This window comes from Ursus maritimus, unplaced genomic scaffold, assembly GCF_017311325.1.
Source record: "Ursus maritimus isolate PB19 unplaced genomic scaffold, ASM1731132v1 scaffold_23, whole genome shotgun sequence".
NCBI classification, from domain to species: Eukaryota; Metazoa; Chordata; class Mammalia; order Carnivora; family Ursidae; genus Ursus; species Ursus maritimus.
This window is the reverse complement of record NW_024424786.1, coordinates 44,355,069-44,371,168: the sequence shown is the minus strand read 5'-3', so window position 1 is coordinate 44,371,168 and position 16,100 is coordinate 44,355,069. Positions and strand designations below refer to the sequence as shown.

General features: G+C 60.2%; 1 protein-coding gene across 2 annotated transcripts in view; it reads left to right on the top strand.

The window, feature by feature from the left end:
* Nucleotides 1-16,100, top strand: part of SHANK2 (SH3 and multiple ankyrin repeat domains 2) — a 472,550-nt gene that overhangs the window by 210,249 nt on the left and 246,201 nt on the right. For both annotated transcript variants that reach the window (XM_040639603.1, XM_040639604.1), the window contains 2 exons: nucleotides 1,724-1,890; nucleotides 9,409-9,522. In XM_040639603.1, coding sequence (XP_040495537.1) covers nucleotides 1,724-1,890; nucleotides 9,409-9,522 — 281 coding nt within the window. The remainder of the gene's footprint in view (nucleotides 1-1,723; nucleotides 1,891-9,408; nucleotides 9,523-16,100) is intronic.

Sequence of the window (16,100 nt, the reverse complement as noted above, 5' to 3'; positions counted from 1 at the left end):
GACCTCCATCTGTGGCTTGAACTTGGTTAATGAAGCCTCTGGGGGAGGAATGGCATCCCTGGGGACAGAGGACCTCTCTCTCTGAGCCCTGGGAGGCTCCCAGAAAAGCTCACGTGACCAGCCCAGGTGCTGCCCACCCTCTGCCCCGTGTGGGTTTGGGTGGGCTCTGACCACTGAGGTCAGGCAGACAGACCTAGCCGTCAGTCCTCCTCCATGCTAGTGTAGTTGAGGGTAACACTGAGCGTGTCATAGCCTCCGGCTTCGCGTGTGTGGACACGGGCTCCCCTGGCTAGCTCCCCCAGTCGTGACGGCGAGTGAGAAAGTCGGGAGGACACAACACACCCACGGTCATACCCTGTGAGCTTCTCCAAGCAAACCGTGTATCAGTGGTGCAGGGATGTCGTGACAGAAACCGCGTGGCCCGTTTCTCTGTGAACCTGCCTCTCGTGCCTGCATAGCCCCTCGCGTCTCACTCTCAGGCCTGGACGTGGGCTTGGGAACATTTGCTCTTTGTGAATAAACCTAAAGCAAGAAGACGGGCCCCGCGTCTGGTGAGAAGTCCGCGGGGCGGCTGGGGCGGCGGCTCCTGTGATCATGAGAGCTCCTCAGGGACAGTGGTGTTCCCTCACCAGGAGGGGCTGGCGTGCATGCTGGTGCTGGTGAAATGTCAGAGACCCAGGGTCTGCCCCGATTTCTGAATCGCTAGGGTCTTTGATTTTTGTTTTTTTGAAGATTATTTGAGAGCGAGAGGGAGAGAGAGAGGGTACACGTGGGTGTGTGCGCGTGGGGGGTGAAGGGAGCAGGGCAGAGGGAGGGAATCCTCCATCAGACTCCCTGCTGAGCGTGGAGCCAACGCGGGGCTCTATCTCCTGACCCTGAGATCATGACCTGAGCCACATCAAGACTGCAACGCTTAACCGATTGAGCCACCCAGGTGCCCGCTGATTTTTATTTTTCCAAGAATGGTGTTAGAGTACACTTAACATACACTTTATCACCTTAACCCTGTTTGAGTGCACAGTCCTGTGCCATCAAGCACGTTCACACGGTTGTGCAGCCGTCCCCACCATCCGTCTCCAGAACTTTCCATCTTCTCAAACAGAGACTCTGTCCCCCTGAGACACAAACCCCCATCCCTCCCCTGGCCCTGGCACCCATCGTCCACTCTCCGTCCCCCTGAGACACCAGCCCCCACCCCTCCCCCGGCCCCAGCGCCCGCCGTCCTACTTAGGACGTGGCAAGTCCACACACGTGGTCTCAGTGGAATCACACCAGGAACGCCTGCCTTTTCTGACTGACTCTTTCACTGAGTGTAGTGTCCTCAGGGTCCATCCACATTCAGCAGGTGTCAGAATGTCCTTCCTTTGTCAGGCTGGACAGTAGTCCAGTGTGTGGATGGACCACACAGTGTTTATCGGTTCGTGCTTGGATGGGTGCTGGGCTCATTCCCAGCTCCGGGCTGTGGAGAGCACTGCCGCTGTGGACAGGTGTGAAAACACGGGTAAGCTCCCGGAAGTGCAGTTGCTGGAATTACCCGAGTCTCTTAGCCGTGGACGCGGCCCCCGGGCACTTTCACGTCCTTGCTCCATCTAGAATCAGGAGCTCCCGTGGCACGGCTCTCACTGCGGCTTCCGTCGTGAACGGCTCGGCCACGGGCCTGGTGTGTGACGTGCCCTGTCTCAGGCCATGACCCTGTCGCTCTCTCTCTGCCCTTCCCTCTCAGGCCGGCTTTCCCGCCTGGCGCCAAGGACATGCTGTCTGCCTTCGAGTACCCGGAGCCCAAGCGGAAGCTCTACAGTGCAGTGCCCGGGAGGCTCTTCGTCGTCGTCAAGCCATACCACCCCCAGGTCGACGGCGAGATCCCCCTTCACCGTGGCGACAGGGTCAAAGGTCAGTGTCCACTCTGCTTTCGGGGCAGGGTCAGGCCGGGCCCTCTGTGCCTCAGCGGACCCCCTGTTGGGGTGTTGGCGTTGGAGGCATTGCTTCCCGGGCTCCTGCAGGACGCACAGAGCCGGGAGGGCAGAACAGGGAGCTGACTGGGCTCGCGGTCGTTCCGTGTCTGTTAGGGGAGCGGCACCGCCCGTCGGGAATGAGACTCCATTGCAGAAAGTGCAGGGGAGAGGGGCAGAGCTCCTTTCCGCCTGGGAAACCCCTGAGGGCCCCGGGAAGACGTGGCATGGAGACGGGGCCTAGCACAGGTCGGATTTGAACATGTCTTCCCAGGAGTCGGGGACAGGTGTCTAGCGGGGATGGTCCGGCACAGCCTGGAGACCTCCAGAGTTCTTGGGAAGGAAGTCCACCAGGTTGGAGGGAAGGATTCCCAAAGCAAAATCCTGGGAAATGTGGTCGAAAAGCATGGAAGGGATCCATGAATGCCAGGCCAAGGAGTTAGGCTTTGTTCCCAGGGTACTGGGGAGCCAGCGATGGTTTCTGAGCAGGGAGATCAGGTATGTGAGGCTGTCCAGGGAGATGGGTGGAAATAGGACATGTGCAGGAGGTCGTACGTGGTGTTGAGGCTGTTTGGAGGAAGTAGAAAAGCAGCAGGTATGGGCCTCAGGCCACATGGGGGCAGCTGAAGTCTCCCGGTACAGCAAGAAAGGGCACGCCACACGTGCCCACACGTGCGTGGGGCCTATCACCGGAAGACAGCCTTTCAGCAGACGCGTGGCGGGCAATAAACCATATGCCCCTTAGAGGTCAGCAGGCCAGGGCCAGATCCTGCCCACCCCGCCTTGTCCCCACCGGGCCTGAGCTGGCACGTAACCCAGTGCCCTCCTCTGTGCCCTGCACGGATCCGGCTGACCTCAGCTGGGATTTGCAAGTTTCTGATGACAGGTGGAGCCCTGTTCTCCCGCGGCTCCTCCTGGTCTCCCAGCTGCACGCAAATTGGCCATCTGGTAGCAGGCGCAAGTCCCAGGAGCTCTGTTTGTGTTCTTTCCGGCATTTTTCTTCACCTTTGATCACTTCTATTGATCTGTTTCCAATACCCTTTCCTCTGAAATGTTCCCTTCACTGTTAAGTCCATCTTGCGCATTTCTAAATTTCAGAAGTCACACGTTCATAAGTCTCCCTGTCCCTGTTGGGGCTTCTCGCTCGCTGGAAGCTCATGCTGTGCTAGGTCACTGGCGTGGTGCGGTCAGCGCACCGAGGTCCCCGTCTGTGGTCCGCGGTCAGGGTCACCTTGGGCTGGGCTTGCGCAGTTTCCTCCCCTCTCGTGAGAACGGGCTCCCTCCCGTGGGGTCTTCGTGTGTCTGGTGATCTTCCGTTGCGTCATGGACGTTAGGCGGGTTAAGCTGTGGGCGTTTCCTCTGTTTGGGGGCGTTGCCTGGGTGACCGCTCCATGTGGCGAGGCTGTCTGCCGGCCCCTCTCGGGCTCCTTCCCGTGTGGGGACACCCCCAGTCTCCAGGGTGCGTGCTTTCTCCTGGCCTCATCTTTCTGGTCCTTCAGGCAGCTCAGACTGAGGGTTTTCCCCGCGGGCCCCCCCACCCCCGGCAGCCCTGTCTTGTGGACGGGGTGCAGGCTCCCGGCCATGGAGAGGGGCTCACTGGTTCAGCTCCCCTCCCGTGGGCCTCCAGGTGTCCCATCAGGCCTGGCTGCCTCTCCACACATTCCGGCACCTTTCCCACCTGGCATGGGGTACAGCTGCCTTCTGGGGTGTCCGGTGGGCCCATGTCCATCATATCTATAAGTTCAAGTCTCTGCACTGTCCCTGTCGACTTCACTGCAATATTCTTGTCACCTTTCACATTATAAGCGTTCAGATTATAAATGTAGAAATTCACACCACCTGCAATTTTAAATTTTAGTCCCGGAATGCATGATAGACTTTCCTCCCCTGCACGTGGGTAGTTTCTGGTCGTCCCCACAACAAGGACGCTGCCTCTGCAGACGGGGTGGCTGGCGGCTCTGCCACAGCACTCACACGGGGCCCCAGACAGAAGGCCACAGAAATGTTTTTGCCAAGGCCATGTGTCTTTCTGGCGCGACCCCTGTGCCGCGGCTGCAGAGGGTGTCCTGGAGGGGCCCCAGGGACACCCAGTCCTGGCAGAGCTGGCGGGCCAGGCCTCGAGGCCCTTCCCCGCCTCCTCCCAGCCCCCCGAGAGACCTGCCCCCAGGAGCAGCCCCTATTCGGAGAAAGCTGGGAAGGGCAGGGCCCCGGACCCGCTGCATCGGGAGCTCTCTCCTGATGACTGCTAGGCAGTGATGCAGGTCGACTCAGGTCGGCCCCTGAGCCCCAGGAGGCCAGCGGCTCGTGTGAAGACAAAGCACCACCCCTGTGGCCTGCTCTCGCAACCGTGAGCGCCCCACCCTCCACCATGGCCCCAGCACACCACCCGCTCTCCCTGCCCGGCCCACTCTGAAATCGACTAAGCCGGGCCCACAGCCCCGGACTCTCGTTCCACGCGGGCCCACCACGCCCTGCACCCCCAGGCCCACGTGGGGCTTCGGCCGGGCTGGCAGGTGCCTGCAGAGCCCGCCCAGTGACCCTGGCTGCCGGTTCGTATCTGGGGGCCCCATACATCAGAGACGATGACAGAGGAGCAGATGAAGGTAGAGACTCGTCAGTGAGCACCTGCTGTTTACTACTCATGCTACCGGATGTGTTACATAGGTTTTGTGTGAACCTCACGGTGACTGTGGGCCAAGCACTGGTGTGCTCAGGGAGTCGCCACAGAGTCCCTCAGTCTAGGCAGCTTGAACAACAGGACTCACTGTCCCCGGTCCCGGAGGCTGACGCCAAGGTCCAGGCGCACAGGGCAGGGTTCTCCCGAGGCCTCTCTCCTCGTGTGTGGACGGCTGTGCTCTCCCTGGGTCCTCACGGGGTCGTCCCTCCGTGCGTGTCTGTGTCCTGATCCCCTCTTCCTCTAAGGACCCCGGTCACATGGGATCGGGGCCACCCCGGTGACCTCATGTTACCTTGATCGCCTCTTTAAAGACCCCAGCTCCAAGTAGAGCCTCATTCTGAGGTGCTCGGGGTCAGGGCTCCAACATAGGAATTTGGGGGCAAGATTCAGCCCAAACACCTGTCTTTTGCAGACACAGTAACTCCAGTGAAGACCTCCCAGTCTCCCACAGCAGGTGACCAGGGGGCTGGGGCTCCAGATCTAGGTGGTCTGGACTCCGAGCCCATGCTGCCCTCCCCCCTCGCGTTGTCTGTCCCGACTGCTTGCTGCCAGCTTTACCTGGCTGTGTCCGTGTTTGTGGTCTGGACATGTCTTGGAGAGATAATAGGCAGGTTTACTCTCTCCCCACTGTGTTCCTGCTTGGACAGCTGGCGGTCAGCCCGCGTGCTCTGTTCTGGAAGAAGGAGGTCATTCATTCCCCAGCTCCCTCCACCTGGGTATTGGGTGCCCCCAAAGCAGTGCTGGAGCCAGGTAAGGGGGCAGGAGCTCGGGCCCAGGGGTGACGCGAGGGTGCCCCACGTCCTGGCTCCGTCCCTGGGAAGTGGGGCATAACCTCCTAGGCTGGCCAGATGGCTCCCGTGTCCGGAAGGAGTTTCTGTGGAGGGGGGGCAGCAGTGAGCCGTTGGCAGCCTTTCTCACAGCAGCTGAGGGGTGGTGCCTCTCCTGGGGAAGGCGTCCGCTATGCTGGCGCCATGGGAAAGGGACAGGTGAGAGAGGGCCTGGTCCCACAGCCCCTCGCTGCCGGCACTCAGGACTCCCAAGCGTGGGGTCCTTCAAGGCTGTCCTCAGTGCTCCCCACTTCGGCCAACTCGTCCTGTGGGAGCTGCTGCCTGAGGAGCGTTGGGTGGCCTGCAGATCAGACATGCACAAGGAGGAATCCAGAAGCTGGGAAGGTTGTCTCCACATTGGTACTCAGAGGCATAGCCACATTGCTGGAGTGCGCCTGCGTGCGTGCGTCTGTGCGTGCGTGCATGGGGTGAGCACACGCATCCCTGTACTGCATCCCAGGGGACAGGTTGGGGTCTCTGCCCGGGTCTCCATCGAGGGGCTAGCGTTTCTGCCCGCCACGTGGGTGCATCAGGGTCGCGGTCTCTGATTTGGGCTATGCATGGCACAGGCGGCCCCTTCCTTCCAGCCATGCCTGGCCCCGTGAAGACAAGCCCACCACGGTCTCCGTGGGGCTGAGCACGCACTCGCCACTGAGGCTGGTCCCACGCCGCAGAGTGATGAGAGCTGAGACTAGGTGTGCAGGTGGCTAGGGCTGAGGCCCCCGTGGGCAGGAGAAGCCTGAGGCCCGGGTGCCAGCGGCCTGTGCATCGCGCCTGCACGGAGTCCCTCTCTCAGCTTGTTGGAGGCCCAAGGAGGGTATTCTGGGGTGGGGGTTGAAGGCTCCCAGAGGTCCCACCAGACTCCCCTAGCAAGTCTGCAGAGACGGGTTTCTAGTGGGAGTCAGCACAGGCAGACGGACCGACTACTCCTGGAGCGAAAGACAGCTGCCAGCTGAGTCCTGGGCTGTGTTCTCCTTCCCAGTCTGTGTCCCCTTGGACATGGACAGGAAACAGAAGTGCAGGAAGAGTGGGGGGCTTCAGGTCAGGGCAGTGAGGGGCCATGGGGGTGGGCAGTGAAGGGCAGAATCACAGGAGACCCCACATCTGAGGCCAGGAAAAGGAGGAGGAGCCCCACAGCCCAGGGGCAGAGGGAAGGTGGCTCAAGGTGTGGACCTGAGCTGCAGAGAGGCGCGGGCTGGACAGGAGCCCTGTGGGCCATGGTACAAGGGCATCCTCCCCTCTCTGCATATGTCCACGGGCATCGTCCCAGGCTGGGACCCACCCCTGGCTACAGGAGAGCAGGCTGGGCAGGGAGCTGGGCCCTGTCCCCCACAGAGAACAGAAATGACAAACATCAGTTCCCAGACTTGCACCCCAAAGGACAGATGTAAAGGACTTCTCTTCTGAAGACGGCCAGGGGGGCCATGCAGGCCACTCACAGTTGCCTTGAAGCCCATGATCCCGGCCCAGGGCCTCCTTCCTTCCCGGCCACACTGTGCGGCCCCTGGAGTCCTGGCTGCCTGGCTGGCTGGTGGCTCTTGGAGACGGGCAGCCGGGGGTGAGCCAAGGGAATTATCTCCCCTGGACCTCAGAGTGTCCACAGCAGAGGCAGGAGGCCTGGCTGCCTGGCTGGCAGGGCCAGAAAATCTGGGAGGATTTCCAGGGCGGGGTGGGGTCCCGACAGCAGGCAGGAAGGTCCTGGGGTCCTGCTGAGAACCCCCAGCTCCCTGGCTGGGCCCTGACTCTCACTGTATTCGTATCTTTGCCACTTAGCTGTGGAGGGGAGGTCTTCTTATTCCCGGTGACCCGCTGAGCCCGTGCACCTGGGAAAGCGCATCCCAACACACCTCTCCCTAAATACGGGTTCCCCGGGCCCTGGGATGTGCCTGCTCTGATGCCCCTTGTGATGCTTATGTGGAGGAAAGCCCAGGATGGCTCGAAACTCAATGGCCTGTAGGGGGCTCAGAGCAGAATGGGGAACCCTGTCACTCAGGCTGTCCTGGCCCAGGGGCTCGCTGCCCGGCACTCAGGTGGGTCCTTCCTCAGTGACTCTGGTGAGGTGGGGCGGAGCTTGGCAGAGGGGGTGGGGCCTCGTGCGGTGAGGGTCCCGCCCAAGCCTGGTGACCGCACAGCTCTTCTAGCACCAGTACTTACTGGTTTCCAGTGTACAAGGCAGGGCCGTGTGTCTCTGGAGCGGGGAGGCCCACGGTGGGAGCCAGTTAGTGGACAGCTGGCCGGGCACCTTCTCTGACCACGTCGCTTCAGCCGTGGCCTCGAAGCGTGTGGGCTTGTAGAGGGCAGGTGGATACTCTGTTCGTTCTCAGCGCAAAGTGTCTACTTTTCAGCGCCTTAAGTCAGCAGCTTATGGGCGAGCCCAGCCTAGCTCCCTCTTCACTGACAAGGAACACGCTTTCCCACCCGGACACCGGTGTGCCCTGAGAAGGCGGGCACACAGAAACCCAGGCGTGCAAGCCCGGTGTGTGGCCATGGCCTGGCATACACAGTTGTTGGACTCGCACACAGCCCCTTAAGGGCAGAGGGTCTGTCCTGCCGACGGCCTGAAACATAGTAGCATGTTCCAGATGGGGCCAGCGTCCCACCCGCACCCCCCCACGTGCGCCCCTGCCCCTCCCACCCCTGCCAGGAGGACCGCGGCTTACGCTTGCTCAGTAGGCACAGAGGATGTCCTGGGCCCTCCCCGGCCTCTCCCCACATCCAGCTCACAGCCTACGGAGTCCCCCTCTCCTGACAGAGCTGAAACCGACCCGGTGGGCAGGGCCCCTCAGCCTTCCCTCTCTTCCGCTGGCCTCGGAATAAGGAGGACACGCTCAGAGGGGTGACTCGGTCCCCTCCAAACACAAACCGCGGTGTGTCTTCCCTGACTCCCTGACGGTCCGGAGGGAAGCTGTGAGCGGGGTGGAGCCCCACACGGGGTCGCGTGCCTCTGCCCGCACACGGTAGCGCTACAAACAGTATCCTGCTCCAACACATAAGGAAACCGAGGCACGGGGGCCAAGAAGCTTTCCTGCGTGTCACGTAGACGGACGTGTGGCTTCGGCCCGTCCAGCACGTGGGCGGGTGCCTGGCCTCCCTTTGCTCCAGGCAGCACTCCATCCGGGATGACCCTGTCAGGTCCGGATTCTTTGGGGCAACGGCTGTGCAGCCCCCTACCTGGGCTGCTTGGGGGATAAGGGGCAGTGTCCATTTTTGGAGGAAATGCTGCAAGAAATGCATTTCTACCGTGCAGAGTGGCCTCCCATGGACAGGCCCACCACCCTTGCCTGCAAGGCGATTGACAGACCCCTGCTCCCTGCCAGCACCTGCACTGTCAGAGGCCCTCGGTGGCAGGTCGGCTCACCCGGGGCGCAGGGCCCCAGCTGTCCCCCTCTGCAGTGCTCCGTGCCGGGAGGCCAAGACAGAATGTGGGGTCGGCACGCGGCCCCTCGCTGCTCTTCCTTTTCCAGAATGGTTTAAAAGATCAGGCAGAGCCTTGGACCCCTTCCCCAGCTGGGAAGGGGCACATGTGACCTCATCGTTCCTTCCATCCGTGGAGGTGACCCGTCCCGCCACCTGACGCATGACATGATTGATGGTGGCGACTTGCAGTTCCCCTCCGTCTCAACTGGGACATCAAGACGGGGGACAAAGTAGTCGCAGGACTTGTGGGGTCAGATAAAGATGCCAGGAGGCCAGCACTTGCATGCTAAGGGGAGAAGAGACCCGGGGACCCCGGCGTCCACGCCCTCGGCACTGTCCTCTCCAAGGGATGCTGTACCGGGTCCCCTCATCCACAGTTGAAGGAAGCGCGGCCGGCCGGCAGATGGACCAGAGCCGCCAGCTGTGCAGGCTTGGCGGACCCCGCCGGCCCCGCGCTCACTCCGTCCCCTCTTCGCGCTCACCCTCAGACCCCCCCCCCCGAGCCCTCCCGCTAACGGCTTCCCCTTCTTGTCTCTAGTTCTGAGCATCGGCGAAGGAGGCTTCTGGGAAGGCAGCGCCCGCGGCCACATCGGGTGGTTCCCGGCCGAGTGTGTGGAGGAAGTGCAGTGCAGGCCCAAGGACAGCCAGGCAGGTAAGGCGGTACGGCGGGCGCCGCGTCTCCGCGCCCTCGGGCCTGTGTGCCTGCTTACGGAGAAAGGCCGCCTTCAAAGCAAGGACTTCTCTCTGTCATCGAAACAGGTTTTCAGTTCCTCTGGGCTTTGTCCAAACCAGAAATAGGTTACAAGACAGTGCGGAAGCTTTTGGTGAAGGGGCTGCTCAGTACACATTCCAGAAAACTTGGGTTGTTCGTTGTAGCCATCGGGGAAGGGCTTTCGTGGGGCTAGTGAATGTGGCAGCCGGGTTATCGATCTCTCGGACCGATGTCACACATGGGCGGCTGGCGCTCGCAGGAGGCCCTCGCGTGCCCTCCGTTACAGCCACATACTTTGATGTGTCCGTAAACACCACTCCGAAGTGGTTGGAGTTCGCGAAGGAAAATCATGTCAGTGTGTTTCAGAACTCCAAATATAGCCTTTGCTGAAAACCACTTTGAAATTGATTGCCGAAAGATTGAATTGATTAAAATGTTAAGAGGAGATCATTTATACACAATGGCATCGGGAGGAAATATGCTGCTTGGGGAAAGGGAAGCACGAGCTGTCTTACACGAAGGAGCCGGTGCGTGCCTGCGCTCTGCGGGTGTCGGGCAGAGCCCCAGACTCACGGAGCACACGTCGGAGGCAGCCACGCTTGCTTCGCAGCCCGTGGCTTTGCTGTGTCTGCTTGTGCGGGCTGGTGGCGCCTGCCCCGTGGCCCGCATGGCTGGGAAATAAGGTGTTCTGAGGACGCACGCTCTGGAAAGCACGGCGTCCGCCCACCGTACGTGGCTGGCTTTGCAGACTCTTCATCGGGGATGCTCAGCTGGTTCCCTCTCCGAGAACTTGACTGCGAAGAGGTGTCCATTTGTGCTGAGCTTCCCCTGTTCAGTCTCAGCTCGGGTTCACACGCCAGAGGGAAACCGTGACGTTGGCGGTATGGTAGGGGGTTGAGGTAAGAGACGTCCTGAGCTCAGGTTTGGAAGGGAGGGCTGGAACGTGCTCATCTGGGGAAGGTGGTGGCGGGTTGGTGGGCAGCAGGGGCGTGGGAGCTTGCTTTCCCAGGTGTGCAGGTGCACATCCTGGCTCTCCAGTGCCTGCCGCCCCTGCCCCACCGGCTTCCTCTCCTGCAGGCAGCACCCCCAGCGCCGCTGGTCTGTGAAGGGCAAGACCATAGCTTATGAGCGTGACTCCCCTTCCTGGTCACCAAACGCCTCCGTCCTCCCTCTCCTCCTTCCCTCTTTTCCTGCTACACGGCTTCAGTGCCACTGGCCCCCCAACCATACACTCTTTCCTTGGAAACACTCAGGCACGTGGGCGCCAGGCATTGCTGGCTAGGGGCAGCCCAGCATGACCACACGTGCGGGTCACCCAGGTCTTCCTGCTCCCTGCATCCTCCAGGAAATTGTGGCTTCCTGGAGAGAGGGAGCAGAAGTCCGGGGCACTTGGCACTCCCTCCCGTCTCCTGTGCAGGCCTTCTCCTCCCACCTGCCGGCACTGCCCCACCTCGCCCGGGCAAGGCGTCCACAGGGAAGGTGGGCACCGGGCAGCTCGTGTAGGCTGATGGTCTCCTCCGGAGGGGCTCCCCTGGGGCAGTGGCTTGTGTGTGTGTCCCCTCGGAAACCTGTCGGGCGTGACAGTCCTGGAAGGATGTTCCGTGTTTCTGCACACTGTACAGGATGATGTCGTCCTGATAATGTGGTGTTCACCACCCAGGCTGGTGCTCAGCACTCCTGGGGCTCCAGCCAGTTCTGGGGGCTGGCCGTGTGTCCTGGGGGACTTGAGAACATGCGAGCCGGTCCCTGACCCCAAGCGACTGCGCCAGGCCCTTCTGGAACGTGGCACCCTATGCCATCAGCCCACGCACATTTCCTGAGTACCTCCTGGCCCCGGGCAGCTTGTGGGGCCTGAGGCGGCATAAGTCTGTGTTGCCTGTAAGGATCGCAGGGGCTGGTGGCACTCGTGCCGTAGCAAATGGCCACAAAGTGGCTTCAACATCGCAAATGCATTACCTTGTGGTTCTGGAAGCCAGAAGGCTGGTGTGAGTCTCATGGGTCCCAGTGTCGGCTGGGCTGCAGTCCTTTCCGGAAGCTCTGGAAGAGAGTGTGTCCTCCGGGCTCTGGACGCTGCAACGTGCTTGGCTGTGGCCCCTCCGGCCTACTTGAGCGTGCGGCCAGGTCCCTTATAGTGCCTGTCTCTGGCCCCCTCCCGCCTCTTCCCCACGTGTTAGGAGGGGAGCAGACTCGGAGCTGGATTTTAGGGTGGGGAGGTTTTGGAGCGCCTCCCGCCAGGCTCTGCTTGCCTTGGGCTTTCTCAGATTGTGGCTTTCGCGCCCTGGGGTCCCGTGGACTGACTTCTTCTATAGAGGTGTGATGTCCCCGCAGGAAAGCACAGTTCAGCGCATTTTGACAAATGTGTACACCTGTGCCTCCGAGCACACCTAGGACAGATGATCGTGATCCCGCAAATTCTCTCCGGGTGCTTTCCGGCCACACCACCTTCCCCAGGGCTCTGGCAGCAGAGGCCAGTGTGACGGGGTGAATCTCCCAGACACGGACCCCTGCGGCTGGCGCTCCTGGGCCCTCCGCCTTGCACGCAGCTGAGGGCGCCGAACGTCAGCCATGCTGCTGCAAGTGCCCACGATGTGTCCATGTCTGTCCCCGAGGAGCGTTCTGTCACATGTGTATGCCCAACACGCTTGGTTTACTCGTGCTCCCAGCGATGGGCGTTCGGGTTGCTACTCAGTTTGGGCTCATGGGACGGTTTCTGTGCACGGCGTTCGGCAGACATGTTTCGTGCGTCCCGGAAAATTGCCGGGTGCACACCTGCGAGGTCACAAGACTAGAGTGTGTTTCATTCTAGAGGAAACACCCAGACCGCTGTCCCAGCTGCTGGGGCTCCTGGGGCCCCTAGGGCTCCGCCGGCGTGCGAGGGCTCCCGTGGCCCCACGTACTGGCCGACGTCTGTTACTACTGGCCCCTTAACAGCCACCCTGCGGGTGTGGCGGGCGTCATGCTGTGGGCGTCACCCGCGTTCTGGGGAGGATCGTCGTTCGCGGCTTGCGTGTGCTTGCTCCCCGAGGTCAGCGTCTTGCAAGGGGTCTGGGCCCGTCTTCGTCCATCTTTAATCGGGCTGCCTCTCTTGCTGCTTCTGGATTTGGGGCTTCCCCGTGCGCTCTGCCATCAGCGCTTTCCCTGCTACGTGTTGCAGGTACTTTCCCGGGCCGCGGACTTGACCTTTGGTTTTCCAACTGGGTCTTAAAGCAGTAGGAAGTTTTTAAAGTTTTACATGAAGTCCCACTTATCCTTTTTTTTTGCACAATCAGCATGTTTTGTAGAGCCCCCCCCCATTTTTAAATGTTAGAGGTACGCAGACCTGGAGTGTACATAGAATCTGGAGATGGTACAACATTCGTTCCGTGTTTCCATCCAGCACGCTCGCTGTGCACCGAGTCAGCCAGGTGTGGGCCTCGTGCGTTCCCTCTCTTTGGGGAGCCCCGCGTCTCTACGTTGTACAGTGGACATTTAGCCAGCAAACCCCACTCTTGTGCATCAAGTGAAATAGGGGGACGATTCAAGGAACCCACAGCACACAGGGGGCGGCTCAGGGCACCTTGTCCCTGAGCATGACCAACTGATTTCCCATCATGCAGTGACGAACGTCAGGGGCCACGGGCAGCCACCCGCAGAATGACGTGGGGGCTCCGGGTCACCGGCTGGTTCGCTGGTACACGTTTGACTCAGTAGCGTGGAGAGGTCGGGAGCTGTGTCTTCAGTGCAGGAAGTCCTTGCTCTTCTGAACCTTGCTTCTTGTCTCTTAGGACCTTGTGTTTCTGAGGACATCACGTTTCCAACAGGCTTTCCTTTGTGGTAGCTCACTGGCCTGGGGAGGAAGCAGGGCACCAACTGTCCTCCCCGATTTATACACAAACACCCACGTTTCGGCACCCAGGAGCACAACCGGCTGGGCTGTGGCCTGTTCCTTGGAGCTCCTAACACTGGGCCCCCCTTCCTGGTGGAGCCGCAGGCATGGTGACCCTGGAATTACGTGCGTGTCCCTCCGCTGTGCTCCTGGTGTGCAGATCCCTTAAGGACGGGGGCTTTCTGGCCAGAGGTACTAGGTGGGGTGATGTCAGCCGCTGTAACAAGCCCATAACTTCAGCGGCTTCCATCCTGCTGTGGCCTCACCATTCCCAAGAGCCTCAAGGACCTCTGGCTCAGAGGGGACACACGCCTGCCTCTCTGTTCCCAGTGTCAAGGACCAGTTGTGAGACCTGGATGCCAAATGGCTCGGCTTTGGGGTCCCCGGCCAGGAGCCACCACAGGCAGCTGACCCCTCAGGAGGACAGGGACAGAGGGACGTGGACGTGGGCCCAGATTCGTTTTAAGGACCTGGCTCCAGCAATTGTGGGGGCTGGCAAGTCTGAGATCCACAGGGCAGGCAGGCAGGCTGGAGCCTCGGGCAGGAGCCCAGGCTGCAGTCGAGAGGCAGAATTCCTTCTTCGAGAAGGCTGTTCACTGTCAGCTGATTGGAGGAGGCTCTCCCACACCGTCCAGGAAAGTCTCTGCTCAGAGTCCGCTGGTTGTAGGTGCTGCTAGCCGTGTGTGCAGAACACCTTCCCAGCAGCACCTGGACTAGTGCCTGATGGTAGTTCGGTGCTGCAGTCTGCACAGATCGACACCTAAAGCTGACTGTCCCCATGAGCGACCCACGCCGTGGATGGAGGCAGGGGCAGCGGCTGCCTCCACCCGGTAGAAACCTTGGCGGCCCCTCCGCTTTTCATTGCATCCCCATCCATGAATCTGGGCTGCCGGGTTGGGCGGTGGCTTGGTCCTTTCTCTGCAGGATGCCGCACGTGAACCATGGTAGGGCGTGCCCCCGATGGCAGATCTCGAGTAAGAAACAGATAAAATACGTTCAAAATCATCACTGGGAACCCTTTGGTGAGTCAGTTTATGGAAAGCGCACGCATGTGCGTGGAATTTTCGGTGACACAGCTCATGAGTAAGCAGAAACTGCAACCAGGGCCCCCCGCTTGAGAAAATGACAAAACCAAGTCACCGCCAAGCAAATGGTGTCGTAGCTGTTGAAACAAAGGCCCAGATGGTCTGACAAGCACTGTTCACTTAGAACAAGATGACAAGGTGGCATGAACACTGTCCCCAGCCTCCAGAGACAGCCAAATTCTGGTCACCTGAAGGCCATGGAGCCGGGCGGTGCAGACCTCAGGTGCAGGACAGCATGTTACTAACTCCCGGTGCATCCTTGCGGCCCGCCGCTGCTCCACCGCTAGGACCCCTCTGCGTTCTTTGGGCGGCTGCGTTCCGCTCACCCAGCATCCCCTGAGACCGTGGCGGTCACATCTGTTACACTGCAAGGCCGGCAGCGGTGTTCCAGCCCTTCCAGAGCACAGGTCCTGACCCCTGTCCCCAGGCGCATCCCCTCGCCTCTCAGCTTAGCTTTTGCAGGTGGTGTATGTGACCTTCCCAGGACACTCAGGAGGTGGGGACATGGTGGTGTCTCTGCCCCATTTTACAGGTGAGGGTTGGGGATGGTAAGTGACTTGCTCAGAGAAGCACATTGACTGAATGGCCAGGCCGGGACCCCAGTGTAGACCCACCCACGCTGACAGTCTGTTCCCTTCGTGCACCAGGCGGGCGTGTCTCCAGGTGTCTCCAGCCATCCTCTGAGATGTTGAGGTTTGGTGGTCATGAGTGGTGGTGAAGCTGGGGTGGTGCTGGTCATGGTGGTGATGCCAGTTAGGCTGATGCTGGTGGTGGTGGTGGTGCTGGGATGGTAGTGGTCATAGTAGTGGCTGTGTTCGCAGCGGTGATGATTTTGCTGATGGCGGTGGTGGTACCGTGGATAATGATGCTGCCGCTGAGAGTGGTAGCAATGATGGTAATGGTGACGTGGTTATGGTGGCGGTGGTGGTGGTGGTGGTGGTGGTGATGGTGATGGTGGTGATATGGGTGTTGGTGGTCTTGGTGATGTTGATGATGGAAGCAATGAGGATAATGGTGATGCAGTGCATGGTCATCAGATCCGACTGTCCAGCTTGCTGAATTCTACTGCTCTGGCCACAGGTAGAATGTGCTCACTTATCCCAACCTGCCCAGCCTCACCTTCTTTTCCGGGAAGCTCCTGGATTGCTTCTTCCATTTCCTGAAATTTTGCTTCTTCCCTCAAGTTCTCCTCTTGGTGCAGAGACATCAACGTTGGGTGCCCTTGAGGAAAATTATTTTGCCCCATATGTCTCAGTTCTCAGTTTGGTGCTTTCGTGATCTTTGTGTTTCTTATTTTTTTGCATGAAGTATAGCAAACACAGAGAGGAGCTCACAAACCATAACATGTCGCTTAGCGAATGGCTATAAAACAACACCCCCGCCCCGCGTCACCAGCATCCCCGAAGCCCCCACGCAGCTCTTCTCAACAGAACCCTCTCTTCCTGTTGCTAAGCCCACCCCGACTTGCATGCCACTCACTTCCTTCTTTTGTGAAAGTTCTGCTTGCTTACGTTGCATCCCTAAATGACGCAGTTAGTTTGGGCCAATTTTGAACCATTTGGAAGTGG